Source organism: Narcine bancroftii, chromosome 10, assembly GCF_036971445.1.
Source record: "Narcine bancroftii isolate sNarBan1 chromosome 10, sNarBan1.hap1, whole genome shotgun sequence".
Lineage (NCBI taxonomy): Eukaryota > Metazoa > Chordata > Chondrichthyes > Torpediniformes > Narcinidae > Narcine > Narcine bancroftii.
In genome coordinates, this window is record NC_091478.1 from 16,894,000 (window position 1) to 16,912,994 (window position 18,995).

General features: G+C 40.2%; 1 protein-coding gene across 1 annotated transcript; it reads right to left on the minus strand.

The window, feature by feature from the left end:
• Positions 1 to 469: 469 nt before the first annotated feature.
• Positions 470 to 10,339, minus strand: LOC138743896 (shootin-1-like). Its single transcript, XM_069899469.1, has 5 exons — positions 10,249 to 10,339; positions 9,105 to 9,167; positions 5,620 to 5,725; positions 5,003 to 5,184; positions 470 to 1,714 (listed from the first exon to the last, which is right to left on the minus strand). Exons 1-4 carry the CDS (start codon positions 10,303 to 10,305, stop codon positions 5,009 to 5,011), a joined length of 402 nt encoding a protein of 133 aa, XP_069755570.1. The 5' UTR covers positions 10,306 to 10,339; the 3' UTR covers positions 470 to 1,714; positions 5,003 to 5,008.
• Positions 10,340 to 18,995: the final 8,656 nt, after the last annotated feature.

Here is an 18,995-nt window from a genome sequence, read left to right on the forward strand (position 1 = left end):
ATCATGATCTGGTAATGGGGACACCTAAGCACAAAGCCCTCCAAAAAGTAGTGGACACAGCCCAGGACATTACAGGCAAAACCCTCTCCACTATCAAGAACATCTACAGGGAGGGCAGCAGCAATCAACAAGGATCCACAACATCCAGCACATGCTCTGTTCTCACTGTTACCATCAAGAACTCGCACCACCAGGTTCAGGAACAGCTGCTACCCCTCCACCATCAGACTCCTCAACAACCAACTCAATCAGGGGCTCTTACTTGTGCACTTCAATAATTAAAAAAAAATTCTTTTGCACAGTTGGTTTACAATCATTATCTGTTTACAGTTCTTTATTTGTTTATATGTGTACGCTGTGTAGTTTTTTTTCCCCACTGCCAATAGGTGGTAATTCTGCCTTGCCCACAGAAAAAGAATCTCAGGGTTGTTTTGATGTCATGTATGTACTCTGACAACAAATCTGAAATCCAACTTGCCCTGCACATCTCCTTGAGATCACTCTACCTTAATGATAATTAGCAAATGTTTGCAAAGAATACCAGAAAACCCATTTAATTTATTCTCTCCACCTTATACACATTAAAAAAGGAATACAAAATAACAAACTTGCACTAGACTAAACCCATTGAAATATCACCCTGCAGTTTCTCTGCAATAAAAGCAAATTTGTTATTTCTTCACAGGACGTGGATGTTGCTCACATGCACTCCACATCACGAATTGCCCCTGAAGAGAAGGAATGCTTAAGAATCCAGTACATGGAGAGTCAGAAGCTACTCACAAGCCAAACTAGGGAAGGTGAGTGGATTTGCTTCCCTTAAGGATATTAGTGAATCAAGATGGGTTTCAACAAAAAGCAGGAAGTTTGAAGCTTGTATATCTTCCAAATTTATTTCAGTAATTGAATTCAACTTCCCCAGCTACTTTGAGGAGATCAAAAGTCAAATCCCCTGATTAATGTTTTAGCCTTTTGGATGTTTGCCCTGTAATTTGGTCATTCTGCCACTGAATCCTTTCTCAATTCTTGTGTGTGATTTTTTTTTTTAAAAACAGGAAGTTGAAATTCAGCAAACAGCATGTCAGCAAAGATCAGCTTCTCTTGAATAGTCTTTCATAATAAAAAGATTCCAAGGGAGAAGAACCTTCAGTTTTGCAGCCATAATCAAACAGTTAATTGTAAAGCAACGCATCACATAATTGCAGTAAATCTGAGCAGTTTTCAATCTGCAGGCCCTTTTATAGAGTTTTTTAAAAATTGCAACTGTAAAGGCGGAGATTCTACCTCACGTCGCTGACACTACCTTCATAAACACTCCACGGGTGGCTGCAAGATGCTGATTCCAATCCTTCCTCAGGCTGGTCGCAGAGGTGGAATGGGGCACTCTCTCGTTTCATAAATGTACAGCCACTGGAAGCAACTGGCAAGCGGCAGGTTCATAACGTTGCAATGATGCTGTCAGCCCGTGACCCTGGACCCAGTTGAAGATGGGCCCACTAAAGTCTCATTTCCTGAGAACTGCTATATACCAAATTGAATACTGCATACATTTTCCATTAGTCCTCCACTCAGTTTGGACTGAGAGCCAGCAACTCGAGAATACACCTGACTCAACATTAAAACGTGGAGAGAAGGGCAGATATGGCAAAGCTGTGATGAGCAATGTCGCCCACACTCTGCGCTCACATTCGCATCTAAACATAATGTTCAAGTCCTGCCAAGTGAAAAAGAATAATGTTTAAGGCAAAATAGAAGAATTAAACATCGAATCTGGATAAACATTAAAGGAAAAAGGAGGAGGCAGACAGGGGAGGTGCGAGGGGAAGAGTGGGGGGTACAGGCAATGAGGAGAGGCAGAGGTTGAATGGGGCAGGTGACAGGGGAAGGTAGAACCAAGTAAAAAGAACAGGCACATTGTATCAAATTGTTAAGCATTTTATGCTGCCAGCAGACATTCTTTAACATCCTTTCCACATTTTCCCTCTCCCTTCTTGGTTCTCCCACACACCCCCCCCCCCCCGCCCTCACATTCCCATCTCTCTACACCCCTTCTGTCGCTCTCTCTTTCTTTCCCCTCCCCCTCATCCTCCCTCTTTGCCCCACTTTCCTCTGATCGAGAGAAAAGGATAGACAAAGAGAAGGGAAAGACAGGGGTGGAGAAGGTAGACAGATGGAGGAGTGCAGCAAGATCCAAAGATGAAGCACAGAGATGGAGAAACGAGAACAAATCAGGATGGAAGACACGCAATGGAAAGTAAGAGTTAGGCAGGGACAGAGACTTTGTCTCTTTCTCTGCTTTGCTCACTTATCTGCCCATGTGCATTTCCTCTCTGCCCACCTCTGTCTCTGTTGCAAGCCTTTATCTCTTTGGCTTTGAAAAGAATACTGTACAACATCCAAACAATGAGCAATAAAGGGCTGCATGTTGCAAGAAGCTGGCTATCACGGTCTGGTGACAACAGAACAATGTCTGTGCGTACTCCACCTGTCCGATATTTGGCCGCTGACTCCCTCGGGTCTCCTGTTTCGTGTTATATTTTAATGCATTGACTTCTGGCATATATCTAGTCTTTGGCCATCCGGAATGTGTCAACTGTGCATCCCAGGGGAGCGCTGCTGACAGCAGCATTTCACAGATGAACACTTGTGGTCAACTCCTGCACCAGTCCCATTGGGAGAAGGCACTTGCCTGTACTGGAAACAGGAATATCGGGAAACAGCTGCCACCCCTACCCATGGCAACTGGGTATTTTAGCAATGAGAAAGATTATTAATCAACTGCTCAAACTTTAGTTAGAAAGGATGATCTTGGGCGAAAAGATATTACAGATACTTCCTGAATAGGAGGTGATCCATGGACAGGCTGTGGGGGAACACACCCATGATAAAACTCCATTTGCAGTCTCTTATTTCAGTTAGTGTCAGGCACGGCAAAGATAACTAATACTGGGACCTGAGTGTCTGGCAGCGCCGGGCAGAAAAATGATCAATGGCCATCTTTGTTACCCAAAATCCCCCACGCAGCTCACGGCGAATGATGCTGTCATGTTGGCAGGTGGCGCCACAGCACCAGTTGCCCCACCTCCACCGGCTCTGGAGGACACAACGAGGCACAGCTCTTCATAAAAGCGGTTAGGTGCAGATTTTTCTCTGTCGATGGTGCCGGCCTCGAAGCAGGGGCCCTCCATAAAAATACCTTATAGAACAGCATTTTATAACAACTTGAGCCATGCCAAGAGAAGCCTAGAGATGGGATCAACTTATGCTTTTAGAATGAATGCTAGTACTGCAGGAGTTAATGGAAAATAAAGGAAATGCTGATTCAACAGCAAAGGATTTATCCTGAAGTCTCATTTTTCATCAGTTAATAAGCAGTTCGTGGACTAAACAAGGAAGTTCACGTAACTCTTTTATTCTGCGTAATAACCGTGACTGTGCAGAACATGAAAATACAAAGTGCTGTTCAGTTTCCATTTATCATACATTGTGTTTGAATTTGCAAAGAATTATTTAATTTCCTTCTCTGTTAAAGTATTTTACACTTCATTTGGCACAATAAATTATACAGGGGATCGAACATCAGTGCCTTAGTTACTTGGGCAAGTTAATAAAGTCTAATCCTTTAAGAGAAAGGGAAAAGGACAAGCACATTAACAAAGGACAATGTCAAGAAACTCTCAATTTCACAAATTAAATGTCCTCTCTTATCCACACACTGTACAACAACATTGTTGCTTGTGAATTGACCGTGGAAAAGAAAATAGGGTCTGAAAGACAGAAAATAGCACAATTCTTGCTCATCCTTCTGTGACTGCTTCAAGTGACCTTGTTCAACAAACTAAGTTGAATAGCTACGACATTTCCTCACGGCCTCAAACTCTCTGTTTGCCTTTAATTTAACGATTAATCATGCTCTTTAAGAAGTGATCACAGATACATCACTAAAAGATGAAATGCTTCAAAAGAATAGAGCATCAGCAAGACTCAGATCAGAAAGTAATTTCCGTTTCTATTTATGCTGATTAACCCCTTTTAACACCTGTATAATCTTTGCGTGGCACACACCTGTAAAAGCTAGGTTTATTTCACAATAATGCAACACTTCAAAGCTTTAATTTCCAAAAGGCAGCACCAAAACACCAAGCTGATCCAGTTTACTTTGCACTTTTTGTGTTGATAAATTATCCAAAATGCGCGCGTGTGGACAGATGGAATAATTACTCTAATGCCATTTCAGAACAAACAATTCATTTTTAAAAGCTCTAATTACAACCCTACTGAAATGTTCATCTCAAGTGGGGGTTAATATGACATTTAAAGTTACAAGTCACAGCATTCATTTTCCTAGCTCTTTAGATTCATGATAAGTTAAAAAAAAACACCCCGCAGATTCTGGCACGTTTTAAGTGGATTTTCAAAAGATTGTTAAGGATAAATAATTTTCTTATAGACACTGGTTCATTGCAATTTATTTACGTGAAAACTTCTGTAATGGAAAAAAATGGCAAATTCATACATCTCTGATGTGGTCTTGAGAAAATTAGTGAAAGGGTGGTGGGGCGGAAGAGACAAAAACAATCATAACAGCCACAGGATCAGATGAATACCAGTGAGAGTCAAAAGGTTTTTCACCAACATGGCACATTTTTGATCTAAAAATAATTTTGGTTTGCAAAATAAAAGTTATAGTCCCAGTTTTTGTACCTGTAAAGTGCGAAGTCAAAAACAAAATCATGTACATTTTTAAAATCACATGGCTATTGAGATACCAATGTCCTTACAAACTGGCTAACGTTATTAATTGTCAACATTCTGCTATTCCCTTGATACAATTAAAGGATCTGCAAGAGAGAGACTTTCTAATCATCAATAATTACCATTTCCTGCAAAAAGGCATATCTGGAAAATCATTTTTTTCTTTAAAAGCATGAAAGGAACTGAAATAACTAATTAGATTCTAATACTCATTTGAAAGATGTCAAATGTATACAGTACAACTCACAAATGGCTAGTTATCTTCCTTGTGTCTTGAAATTGAACAGGAAGCCGGATGCTTCGAAGTTACATTCTTGCTTAACTCTCCCCGAACTGGTATCCGATTAAACTTATTTCTGAATAATTTGTTTTCCGAACTTAAAGCATCTGTGGATTGTGCTGTCACACCCTCCACTTTGTGTTGAGAACCTGAAATATATAAAAATCATCATCTTCTCATTTGCATCACTGGTACACTTAGAAGAGAAACGTGGCTCTACAAGAATCTCCAAGGCTGTTCCTAAATAGCCAGCTAATTTTGAAATTAATTATCAAAACTATGTTTTTCACAATTTAGCCATTATTTTAAAAATCCTAAAAACATAATAAAACCACATTCTGGGTCTAACTACTTCAAAATGAGAAAATAATTGTGAAACTGTATTATGTACACTGCATTTCCAAACCGAAGCTGGATTTGTTTTTGGGGGTTACAAGAACTGAAGCCTAAATGAGGGGAAACGTTTACATTTACTGCAATGAAATGGCTTTACTTCTGTAATGGTCAGTTGACTAAATGATTAGGGATACATGGAGCAAGCACTTGTACTGATAATAAGCAGAGGAGTGTCGAGATCTTGCTACCAGCATCAGTTTCTGTTCTTTCCTTTCTGTGCCATATGACTTTTTCCAGTTCAGTTTCTTCTGTAGCCCATGTAAAAGCCATCAATCCTCCATCCTTATGAGATTTCTTCGAGAAAAAGAAATGCAATGCAAAAAAAATTAAAATTAGCACGTAACATCACAGATAGCTTCTTTCATGTCCTTGATGAAATCAGTAACATCTGTTCCCGAAACTTTTTTCATCAATGGGATAACTCACCTTGTAATGCTGTTTGGAAACTGTCACACTTTAAGAACCTATCTACAAATATGAACTAATATAACTTTCAATGAAAGTATTCAGAAGATAATATTGCCCACAAAAAAATGGCTCAAAAGCAAATGTAAAATAGGAACAATTTCTATCTTTGTATTCTGAGAACAAGAAGGCTCAAAGAAATTTTGCTGACCTTTTCTTATCTCGTTGAGGTGATGAAGATTCCAAGGGGATTAACAGCCTAAACACAGGCATTGATCTGGCCAGTGAGTTAAGAATCTGGATAAAATCTGGAACCTGGCCACTGAGGACGAAGAATGAGGTGCAATCAGCTAGTTCCGTGGGAAAGTCTGCAGTTCCCTGAATGGCCTCATTGTCCACCTCAGAACCTACCAAGACGGAGAGGAAGCAAATCATCCACAGCCCTGAAGCATTTCCTAAGAGGAAGCATAGATCATGTGAGTTTGTGCGTCTGAATTAAAAGATTTAAAGTTGATCCTCAAGATTAAAATCAATCATGTTTATTTATTTAATAAATTTTCTTATGGTGCCACATTAAAATTTATACCAACATAGAGATCACAATTGACTGCGCTGGAAATGCCAGTTGCTTAGTAGTGAGAAAGATGCAATGGAGGTGAAATTTGTGAACCTTCACATACAAAGCAAAGCATCCAGAGAATATGAGGCTCTTTGCATCAAACCGTACAGAATAAGAATGCAGATGGAGAATAGATGACTATATTTTTAAAAAGAGCGAAGTGAATGGAAAAATTAAACTTATACCGAAAAAAATTAAGTTTTTTCCATGCTGGTGCATGGAAATGAAAAAAAAATGGAGGGTTATAAAGAGTGTCCTTGTCACTATCTCCATTCCAACAACACTACTGATAAAAACAATGACTGTCTGAGGCATCAAATTGTTGAAATGGCTCCATTGGAATCACTGAATCTCTTCAGCTTCTCATCGTTTACATTTGCAGTTAGGACATAGAAATATACAGCACAGTACAGGCCCTTTGGCCCACAGCGTGGTGCTGACATAACCTACTCTAATACTGCCTCGAATTTCCCCACCGCATAACCCGCCATTTTTTTCATTTCCATGCACGTATTGAATAGTGTCTCAAAGGATCCCACTGTACCTGCCTCTACCTGTTCTTCTACAGAAATGGCTGCTGTGTTAAACCATATAATTGTTAAAATTCATTATCTATTTAATGCTCTGATTTGTGCAATGAGAAAACTTAATTTTTTTTGGTACGTTTAATTTTTCCCACTCACTTTGCTCTTTTTTATAAAAAAAGTCATCTATTCTCCATCTGCATTCTTATTCTGTACGGTTTGATGCAAAGAGCCTCATATTCTCTGGATGCTTTGCTTCATATGTGAAGGTTCACAAATTTCACCTGCATTGCATTTTTCTCACGCCACTAAGCACCGGTGGCATTTCCAGCGCAGTCAATTGATGGCAAGTGGATGAGTGCATCTTCAACAAAGTTCAAGCAGCTCAACACTACACTGAAGCTAGGCAGTTCACTTGAATGGCACTCCATTGACCACTATTCACTCACTCCAACAGTATGTACAGGGTGTACGGTCACAACTCGCCAAGGGTCTTTAGACTGCACCTTTCAAACCAAACAACTTGGAACTCCCTCCATAACCCTGGAACTCCCTCCATAGCAGCAGTGTGAGTATCCACTCATGAAGGACTACAGTGGTTCAAGAAGGCAGCTCACCACCATCTCAAAGGCAATTAAGGATGGGCTCAGCCTGCAAAACCCACACCCTTGAATGATATGGCAGGTAACAGAAAACTTCAACAAAATAGCAACAGTTTTAACAAGGTGAACTGTTTTATCAACATTGATTGCAGAATAACTGTTGTCCAATTTCCATGATCGTCGTGTTGTATATGCTTGTTTATATCCAACTGAAAAAGTAAATGACACCCAAGATTAAAATCTAACCTTACAGCCAAGATGAGTGTATTCAGCTTTCTGAAGTGGGCTTTGACACAATGGTTGGCATGTTCTGTGACAAGTCACAAATGGCATTCACCCTGGTCAAGTTGAAACATTTTGGTTCCAAGTCGCTGTTAATGATGGTTATCAGAGAGCTGCAGCGAATCTTTCTAATGCTGCAGCTTTTAAGATGGATAAATACCTTCTCGTAACGAAGTAAAACACAAGACTGCTGGAGAAACTCAGCAGGTCACGCAGCATCTATAGGAAGCAAAGATATATAACCAACATTTCAGGCCTGAGCCCTTTGACAAGCAGGCAGGTGTCTGTATAAATAGGTGGAAATAGGAGGGAAGAGGGGCAGGGGGAGGAGCATGGGTCAAAAGACGAGGTCATAGGTGCATATGGGTGAGAGGGCAGGAGAGAAAAATACAGAGAAGAGATAGGGGGGGGTGGTAGTTCCCTGAATGGAGAGGGAAAGGGTGGAAGCTGGAGGAAAGGAGAAACACACACACACACACTCACACACACACAGTGTGACTTGACTTGGAAATGGGCTGTGGAATTTATACGATTGGCCACTGGGTGATCCCTATTATTGCAGCTCACAGAATGAAGGTGATCAACGAAACAATCTCCTAGTCTTTGCTTCCTATGGCCGGCTTAATTTCTCCAGCAAGTTTATGTATCACATTACTATTGCAGATTTTCCTGTTTAACTCATTTTCTTAATGTTATCTTTCTTTCCCAAGCTTCAGCTCATGATCAAAAGGAGGAATCTATGTTTATTTGTCTCAGTTTTTATGGTCCTGAGCAGTGAATCAATTTAAGATCTATAACACCTCAGATTCTTAACCTCATAAAAAAAGGTATCCATGCATCCAACAGGCAACAGCAATAATCCTCTTTGCCTTGTTTCTTCCCAACCATTAGGTCATCCCTCTCACATTAGAGTGGTTAGGCAGATTATGCTGCTTTATAAGGAATCAATACATAGCCGATAGTTATCCAACTGAGGCCACTTCATTTTACTTCCTGTTCTCTGTACTGCTGGTCCATATGAGGAAAACAACAAGAGTTCAATTAAAGAGTAGGAAACACCAACACCACATGCTGAAATAAAGGGCTAAACTGCTTCAGGCTGCTTTCAGATAGTTTTGACAATAGTGTCTGCAAGGAATTTGTGGAGGCGTTGTTTGGTTGGCCACACAATTACAAAGGAACTTGAAGGGATGAAGAGAAAAAGAAAAGTTAAGTAAATTGGAACTAAATTTAAGACTTACAAGTAGTCCTCTGAGCTCCTGTAAAGCATTATATTCTTGAGTTGTGTTCTTAGTAAGTGGAGTCTAGAAGCAAACAAAAGGAAATGCGACCAAAGGTAAATCAATCAAATACAAAACTGATTTGTGGAATTTTTGGCTACAGGAATTTCAGAAGCATTCAGAATTAAATACTCTGCAGTATTTTATTGGAGTAGGGTGACGATAAAATAAATACACATGTACTGCACCAAAAATGGCTTTTTTTAAGCAAGTAAATCAATAGGAGAAAATGACATTCAGAGACGATTACACCTGGGACCAACAATTCACAATGATCTGTAAACCATTCAAAATCTTGAATAAAGTGATAATCACAGAATGAAACAAATTTATGTTCATTGGTATAACATTTTCTTCATATTGATAAAAAGATGCATTTAAAAAGAAACAACTAGGGATGCAAATGCTGCTTTACTAAAAATTTCAGATATTTCAGCATTTAAGAATTGAAGCAATGGCTTACGTGAAACTCATTATAGCAGGTACAAAAGCAAATTTATTTATTGAGACTTGAGAAATCAATATTATGGAAATATTTGGATATGCAATTTTACTTCATTGAGACAAGCAGGATTAAACTGGTTAAATCATGGCAATGGGAGGTTCCCAGGCTGGGAGCTGGATAATAGGAAGATGAGCTCTGGCTGTTGCTACTACCACCAGTGAGTTGAGCACAAAAGGCAAAAGTCAAAAAGTTTGCAGAATTAAGTTGGCAGAATAAGTGTAATTGCAGGTGATGACTTTTGCTAATCCTCCTACAAACTCAACTCTCCTTAAAGAACAATTTGAAAGTAGCAACCAGAAGTTGAATAGCCATTGTTAAAAGTTTGAGAGGTCTCCATGTTTAAAATCAACTGAAAGGAAGCAATTTAAGACTCTAAACTTACAAATTTAGTGACAAACCTGCTCTGCTGCAGCCATCCAAAATTTGCATTCCCCCATTCTTCAAGGTGACAAATTGGCAACTTAGTAAATGATTAATTTTACAAATATGAATGCATTCCTGTTTAGGATTCCTCAGCCAAAAGTAAAACCAAATAAATTGAGGAATTTGTGAATAAATTTTATAGTTTCAAGATAGAAAACTAAATTAAAATATCATTACCTTGTCAGTACTATGAACTTTCCGAAGGTGAACTCCCTTCTTAATTCTTTCCATCATCTCCTAAACTGCTTGTTTCTTCAGCTCTTCAAAAGACCCTTCTTTATAAAGTTTGAAAAGTAATTATTTGGAATAAAAAATGATTTGTGTGTGCATCTTTATCATCCAAAGCTTTTGTATTGCTTAAATAATTTCTTAGTAGGAAATGCAAACTTGGAAGGTACATTGAGCTGATCTTTTTTCTAATTACCATAATGGTATTTGATATAAGTCAATACTATCCCTGATTTTTATGTTTACATTGAATGCTTGAATGTGGTTTTACCTACAGCCATGTCCTCCCATACACAATGTTATTGTTCTGGGGATATCAGAACACAGTTTTTAAAGTGTCACTAGAATTTGTAACTATATTTAAATTATGAACATACTAAAAATTTATAGTAACTGAAACAAACAACAAACCTAATCAAATCATTTGCAAAGCAAGGAGAGTCACAGCATGCTTACAAAAAATGCTTTGCATTTATAACATCATTCTCAACATTATCAAGATATTCCAAAATACTTTGTATCTAATTATGTATTTGCAATGTTTTGTCAGTACATTTAGCAATGTATTTAGAATCTGGCACAACTGCCACAATATGTCAGATACAGTACTAGCATATCTAAAAAATGATTGCCCATCCTTAAATGCCCTTGAAGAACTGAATATGTGAATTCCTGAAGTCTGCTGTTAGTACTTTTAGATGGGGAACCTCAGTATTTCTATCTAGTGAAAGAAAGAATGGAAATGGGTTCCCTTGATTTGTGACATTGGAAGGTGGCAGTTCACTTATCCACCTACATTATTGAACATCTAGTTGGCAGGAAATCACAGGTCAAGAACATTCTATTTAAGTGATAGGAAGGGCGCCACCAAATGGACAGCATTTCTTTGAATGGTGTCAAGCTTCTTGAGAGTTGGAGCAGCAGTTATTGTCTGGGCTGAGTGCATTGCAAAATTACTCTTTTGCTTTTCTTTCTCCTTTTAGGGGCACGAGCCAATGCTCATGGCGACTCTGCCTTATGGCAGACAAACGTTGAAGTATATCATATATATTGATATACTACGACAATAAAAGAAACCTTTGAACTCAAGGTCGAATGTAGTCCGCATCTTGCTACAGGCAGGAGTGAACTTCATTCTCGGGCAGTACGGTTGGCCTAGCAGTTAACACAATGCTGTTACAGCCCAAGCAATCAGGACTTGGGTTCGAATCCTGCGCTGTGCAAGGAGTTGGAACATTCTCCCTGTGTCTGCGTGGGTTTTACCCGGGGCCTCAGTTTTCCTTCCACCGTTTGAAATATATGAGGTTAATTTGGTGTAATTGGGCTGCACCGGCTCATGGGCCAAAAAGGCCTGTTACTGTGCTGCATGAATAAATTTAAAATTTACATTTCAAATGTAAATAAATTTAAAAATGACCATGTCTGATTTTTTTGTTAAATTGTATGAGAAAGAACAATTATTATTCATGACAAAAATTGGTCCAATAACAATGTAGCAGCTAAGGAAATCAACCACCATACATCACAATGTCCACATTTTCAGAAGTAGATTTTATTGAATTCAGTGTATTTTTAAACCATGATTAACTATAAAATTTTAAGTGGCCCACCTGTTTCCTGTGAAAGGCCTCTTCCAACCCCAGACAAATGAGATGCTTTCTGTTGTTTATAAACGATCATCATAAGATTTCTGTTGAAAACATTTTTTCTCAGATTCCAGTTCAAGTTGGTTTCCAAATCATAGGACAGTTTACTTCTGATATCCAATTAACAAAATGAAGATCATACTAATAATTGTGAAGAAGCAACAATCACACACCCGCTTACCCTGCAGAGAATCAAATGAACAGCAGATATTCCTTTCACTAACATATGCTCACTGCAATGGTTTCCTCCTGAAAGCATGAATTCAACCTCAGTGGATTTAAACAGCCAATGTTTTAAAAAGATCCCGCGGTCTACCTTTAATTCACCTTACGATACTTTAAATATGTCATATGTTTCAAATAATTTCAAGTATGTTTTCTTGTGACTGGATTAAATGTGAAGAATAGTCATTTCTACAAAGATCTTAAGAAAATATCCTCATCTCATACATACAACCAAATGCTTACAAAGTTAAGAAGACATGAAGACTCCCTCAACATTTGACCATTGAAAGGATAGCGAAACATAAAGATTAGCCACTGCTAGAATGCAGCCAACACAGTGGCTAATTTCACACAGGTATTTTCTGCCGCATCAATGTGTTAACGATCAATTGATTTGTTTTTGTGATCTTCGGTGAAGGATTTGAATAGCCATTATGTATGTGCTGTGGAAAAACACAAGAATTCAAGAAAACAGGGCCAGGAGTAGACCACTGGGTCCCTCAGGTCAGCCATTTTAATATGATCATAATCTAGGTTCATATGCTAGGCCTCTCTGAGTCAGTTCTCCATTATCCTCAGTTGCTCAACCTTTCAAACATCTCATCATCTCGTCTCTACCACCCCCAGGGGAGAGTGTGTCATGGGAACTTTTACATTGAACTGGACAAGCAGGTGGAACCACAATTTGACATCCCATCTAAAAGACGCCATTCCAACTGTCGAAAGGTACTGTTTTAAGGACATCAGATTTAAATTGAACTGCAGTGAACTCTACTTTTAAGGAATAATTCTGGGAGTGCACCTGGTAATTGGGAGACCTATCCACCAGACCTGTGAAATTTCCCTGACAGTTTTTGAAAATTTATGAGGAGAAGGTTCACAAATTATCGAAACATGGCATCAGTAGATGTGGGAAACAGAATTGAAAATCCACAAATATTCAAAGGGTGCTGCCAACACACAAGGCTTTCCACGATTAGGCAAGACTCACTACCAGTAAAGAAGACCTGCATTGTTATTGCTTTGAGTAAAGACATCAACCTATCCCTTATTGTAAGCAAGACACCTGAAGACCGGCTAATGGCAGATCATCAAATATTTCCAGCTTATGGAAAGAAGTTATTTTTTATGGATATTAAGCTAACATGAGTAATAATAACTTTTTGAAAAGCTGGTGTTTTGAAGCATATCAGCTTCTGTCTGAGCGGTGACAAGGATTCATTCCAGCTTGCCCGTCATAGTAATAGATCTATAGTAGATGCCATCTCACTGGCTCAACACAAAGCCCTGGTACACCTGGACAACAAAGATGCATACATCAGGATGGTCTTTATCGACTACAGTTCAGCATTTAACATAATTTCCCCTCAAAACTGATCAGCAAACTCCAAGACCTGGGAGTTAACACCCCGCTGTGTAATTGGATCATTGATTTCCTCACCTCCAGACGACAATCAGTGAAGACTGGTAAAAGCTTCTCCACTGTCTCCATCAGTACCGGAGCATCGCAGGACTATGTTCTTAGCCCCCTGCTCTACTCACTATACACCTACAACTGTGTAGCCCAATATGACGATAACACCATCTACAAATTTGCCAACTCTACCACGGTAGTAGGTTGTATAAAGGAAGGGGATGAGTCAGAATACAAGATGGAGACTGAAAATTTGGCTGAATGGTGCACCAACAACAACCAAAACTAAGGAGCTGAATATTGACTTCAGGAAAGCCAGAGGTGATCCAGGGGATCAGAGGTTGACCAAATTTAAGTTCTTAGGAGTCACTATCTCGGAGGATCTTTCCTGGACCGACACAGCAATGGCATCATGAAAAAAGCACATCAGTGCCCCTACTTCCTCAGGAGTTTTCGGAGGTTTGGTACGGCACCTGAAACCCTGGCAATTTCTACAGAGGTGTGGCGGAAAGTTTGCTGACTGGCTGCATCACGGTCTGGTATGGGAACAACAATACCCCTGAGCGTAAAGCCTTCCAAAAGGTAGCGGACACAGCCCAGGACATCACAGGAAAAACTCTCCCCACTATTCAGTACAGGGAACGCTGCTGGTCAGAGGGCAGTAGCAATCATCAAAGACCCACACTACCCAGCACATGCTCTGTTCTCGCTGCTGCCATCAGGAAAGAGGAATAGGATCCACAAGTCTCACACCACCAGGTTCAGGAACAGCTGCTACCCCTCTACCATCAGACACCTCAACTCAACGACAAAGTAAATCAGTGACTCACTTAAAGACTCTCACTTATGCACTTAATTGATTTTCTTTTTGTTCTCTCTGTATCGCAGTTTGTTTACATTCATTATCTATTTACAGTTCGTTATTTGTTTACATGTTTACACAGTCGAGAGTTTCCTTTCCACTACCAATTAGTGGTAATTCTGCCGCGCCCACAGGAAAAAGGAATCTCAGGGTTGTATGTCATGCTAGGTCTGTACTCTGACAATAAATCTGAAATTATCATGTTGATATTATGCATATTAATGATATCAAAAAGAAAAGATAACCTACATTCTGAACCTTCTGGATAATTAAATATCCCCATCAGTCATTCCACCCTCTTAGATGTTGCATTTGGTTAATTTTGCTTTCCCAGTTATTTCTGAATTTAATCACTACACGTAGCAGGTGCTTACCCAGGCCAAGAATTCCTAGCCTAAATTATTCCACTTCTCTTTTCCCTGTGAAAAACACAAGCTCATCAAGTTTGCAGCACTGGTCCTCGCATCTCTTAACGTCAAATCTTACTCTAATCACTCAAGTGGCAGTGCACTAGGATATTTTGTGATAATAAAAGGTAAAGGCAATCTGTTCTTATAAAGTGAGTTTAGAAATATTGATTTAAAGTGTATGCAGAGTTGTGTTGCTGGAGTCATCTTCTCACAGGATTGGGATATCAATAGGCAGTTTGGTAAAGCCATTACCCATCAAATCATCTACAGGGAGCAGATGAGGAAGATGTATCACAAGGAGCTATTGACTGAAATATTGCCTCTTGCCTGTATTTATTCTTTTGTGTTGAATTGACATTTAAACCAAGGTTAATATTCTCCCAGAATCACAGTGCGGCTTTCGCGCAAACAGAGGAACCATTGACATGGTCTTTGCCCTCAGACAGCTCCAAGAAAAGTGCAGAGAACAAAACAAAGGACTCTACATCACCTTTGTTGACCTCACCAAAGCCTTCGACACCGTGAGCAGGAAAGGGCTTTGGCAAATACTAGAGCGCATCGGATGTCCCCCAAAGTTCCTCAACATGATTATCCAACTGCACGAAAACCAACAAGGTCGGGTCAGATACAGCAATGAGCTCTCTGAACCCTTCTCCATTAACAATGGCGTGAAGCAAGGCTGTGTTCTCGCACCAACCCTCTTTTCAATCTTCTTCAGCATGATGCTGAACCAAGCCATGAAAGACCCCAACAATGAAGACGCTGTTTACATCCGGTACCGCACGGATGGCAGTCTCTTCAATCTGAGGCGCCTGCAAGCTCACACCAAGACACAAGAGAAACTTGTCCGTGAACTACTCTTTGCAGATGATGCCGCTTTAGTTGCCCATTCAGAGCCAGCTCTTCAGCGCTTGACGTCCAGCTTTGCGGAAACTGCCAAAATGTTTGGCCTGGAAGTCAGCCTGAAGAAAACTGAGGTCCTCCATCAGCCAGCTCCCCACCATGACTACCAGCCCCCCCACATCTCCATCGGGCACACAAAACTCAAAACGGTCAACCAGTTTACCTATCTCGGCTGCACCATTTCATCAGATGCAAGGATCGACAATGAGATAGACAACAGACTCGCCAAGGCAAATAGCGCCTTTGGAAGACTACACAAAAGAGTCTGGAATAACAACCAACTGAAAAACCTCACAAAGATAAGCGTATACAGAGCCGTTGTCATACCCACACTCCTGTTCGGCTCCGAATCATGGGTCCTCTACCGGCACCACCTACGGCTCCTAGAACGCTTCCACCAGCGTTGTCTCCGCTCCATCCTCAACATCCATTGGAGCGCTTACACCCCTAACGTCGAAGTACTCGAGATGGCAGAGGTCGACAGCATCGAGTCCACGCTGCTGAAGATCCAGCTGCGCTGGATGGGTCACGTCTCCAGAATGGAGGACCATCGCCTTCCCAAGATCGTGTTATATGGCGAGCTCTCCACTGGCCACCGTGACAGAGGTGCACCAAAGAAAAGGTACAAGGACTGCCTAAAGAAATCTCTTGGTGCCTGCCACATTGACCACCGCCAGTGGGCTGATAACGCCTCAAACCGTGCATCTTGGCGCCTCACAGTTTGGCGGGCAGCAACCTCCTTTGAAGAAGACCGCAGAGCCCACCTCACTGACAAAAGGCAAAGGAGGAAAAACCCAACACCCAACCCCAACCAACAAATTTTCCCTTGCAACCGCTGCAATCGTGTCTGCCTGTCCCGCATCGGACTTGTCAGCCACAAACGAGCCTGCAGCTGACGTGGACTTTTTACCCCCTCCATAAATCTTCGTCCGCGAAGCCAAGCCAAAGAAGAATGTACAAAGTACAAAGATGCCAAACTTGAGCATTTCATAGTCAATTAATTTGTGACCAACCTTTCCAAGATTTTGCAAATCTGAACACTAAAAAAATACCAACTTCACAAAATAAAATACTGGTACATTAAGAGATTCAGAATATAAAAATAAGTATTGTTATTACTTTACAGGATTTGATGATGGTGACAGCTGTGGAAGAGCTGGAGGTAGTGGTGGTATTGGTGACAATGAGCCTTCTGCTTGTTGGATGCGTTTCCCCAGTTCATCAACTGTAACAGAAGTACGAGAGCTTAAAGTTAACATGACTGCTACTTAAACATCATGGAAAATGAAAAGGGCATTTATTAATTAAAGTCTAATTGCTGTATCTCATTAATGCGGTTAACAAAAGAGAGGAAGTCAGAAGCCCTTTGCTTCTCCCACCTTTTCCTGTTCTCAACCCAAGCACCAAAGTGTCATCACCTTTGCTGCCACCCACCCCCTTACCTTACACGACTCCTCCAACTCTTCCCTTCTCTTTCTCGGCTTCTCATTATCACTCCAAGAGAAGCAACCGCCAAAATAATCTCACAGACTGCAATTGCTTCCCCTCTGCTTCCTGCAAGGTCTCCGTTCTACTTTGCCTGTTGCTGTTTCCCAAATTTTCAGACAGAACAATATTTTAGAGCAGTGTTTCTATGTCTATTCTTCCCACTATAACTGTGGATTTCTCTCAGCCTTGGCAACAGAGCTCCATTTTGCATACTTCTGTTCATCAACTTTCTCTCCACTCCCAGAACCCATAACCCTCACCCTTTTGAGCTGCCAAATTCAAGATTTAACTGAATTTAAACATCTTCAACATTATACACTTTCCGCTCCTGTTCAGCAGTGCAAAGGAAATGTTTCCTCTGGGACACACTGATTTGTTCTTCCATCACCATCAATACCATTCCCCTGGGCCTTTTATGTGCCATCACAGGAGATTCAATAATTGTTCTTTTATCTTCTCAACTCCTAACATTCAGGGCCACCAATAATCTTTTCAGGTGAAGCAACTTTTCTTGTACTTTCCCCACTACTATCTCCTCTCTAGTGGATAAATAAATGGAGATTGGGGATTACTTTGTTGAACACAGTTCAGCGTGCAACAATGCTCTATCCCACCTCCTTGCTGAAGTCTCCTTTCTTAGCAGTCTATGTTGTTAGTGAAAGTCTGAAGAACTGCAGCTCATCTTCTGACCAGGTTCTGGACTCAACATTGTATTCAAAGATTTCCAGTAAAGTTTTTCAGCATTTTCACTTCTGATTGCTAGCATTTACAGTTTTACTTACTTCTGTTATATTAAGATAATTATTCTAGTACCCTAATTATACCTCCTCTATTCTGACTCATGTTCCATTACTGCCTCCTTTCATCTCACACCATCTGCTATTCACCATATCAAAGATTTCCTTCTTTCTGCTATTCTACTCTTCCTATTTCCTCTGAATCTTAAAGTCTGCTCATTTCTATTTTCCTTTTCTGATCAGATACAGTTATCAACCTGCCACAGATGCTGCGTGCTTTGCTAAGCATTTTATTGATTTTTAGAATGAATCCTCCTTCATTATTTTTCCTTTGTGTCCATACCATTAGATACAGCTCACCTTCCTCGGCCATATCGTCTCTGCTACTAAGATCATTTCAAGTACTGCCTCTCACAATTCTTTCCTTGCCCTTGTGCACTTCAGGATTTGAATGCCAATACTTTCCAGTCACTATTCTAACCTTGCTGCAGCCAATGGCTCATGCAAGTCACTGCAGGTAACTTCTTTCCTTGTCTGCACTCCCCATTACTTCTGGCCTCTTCCAATTACACGGTCCTCTTATGCGTCAACAAGTCTAATTTTAGTCCTCTTTCCCCAGTCATGGCTTATCCTAAATTTCATGCATTAATCCCTACTCTGATACACATAAAGTCATTTAAAACTTTGCTTGTCCCCTCCACAACTGCTCGCCGTTCATTCATTTTCTCCAGCCAATTTGTTCCTAGGGGTTATTTCTTTCCCTTCAGCTTGCCCATCACACCATGCTTTGTCTGTGCCTTCAGTTCACAATGATAATTTAATTTTTTTATTGCTATTATGCAACACATCTATACACTTAACTACTGTACATAACAAAAATCTCCATTTTCCACCATTTCTCATCCCCATTCCCACTATTCCTTTTTGCAAAGAGCTCAAAGATATTTGCTCAAACATAAGGAAAACAAAACAAATGCAAATCGTCATGGCATAATGTACAAAAGCAAATAA

What these genes read in the sequence shown, in the direction of transcription:
- LOC138743896 (XM_069899469.1), bottom strand. Translation starts at nt 10,305, where the DNA reads ATGATGGAAAGAATTAAGAAGGGAGTTCACCTTCGGAAAGTTCATAGT. An exon ending in AAGTTCATAGTACTGACAAG is followed by an intron (nt 9,168 to 10,248) that starts GTAATGATATTT and finishes GTTTGCTTCTAG; the next exon opens with ACTCCACTTACTAAGAACAC. An exon ending in AAGAACAGAAACTGATGCTG is followed by an intron (nt 5,185 to 5,619) that starts GTAGCAAGATCT and finishes TATATATTTCAG; the next exon opens with GTTCTCAACACAAAGTGGAG.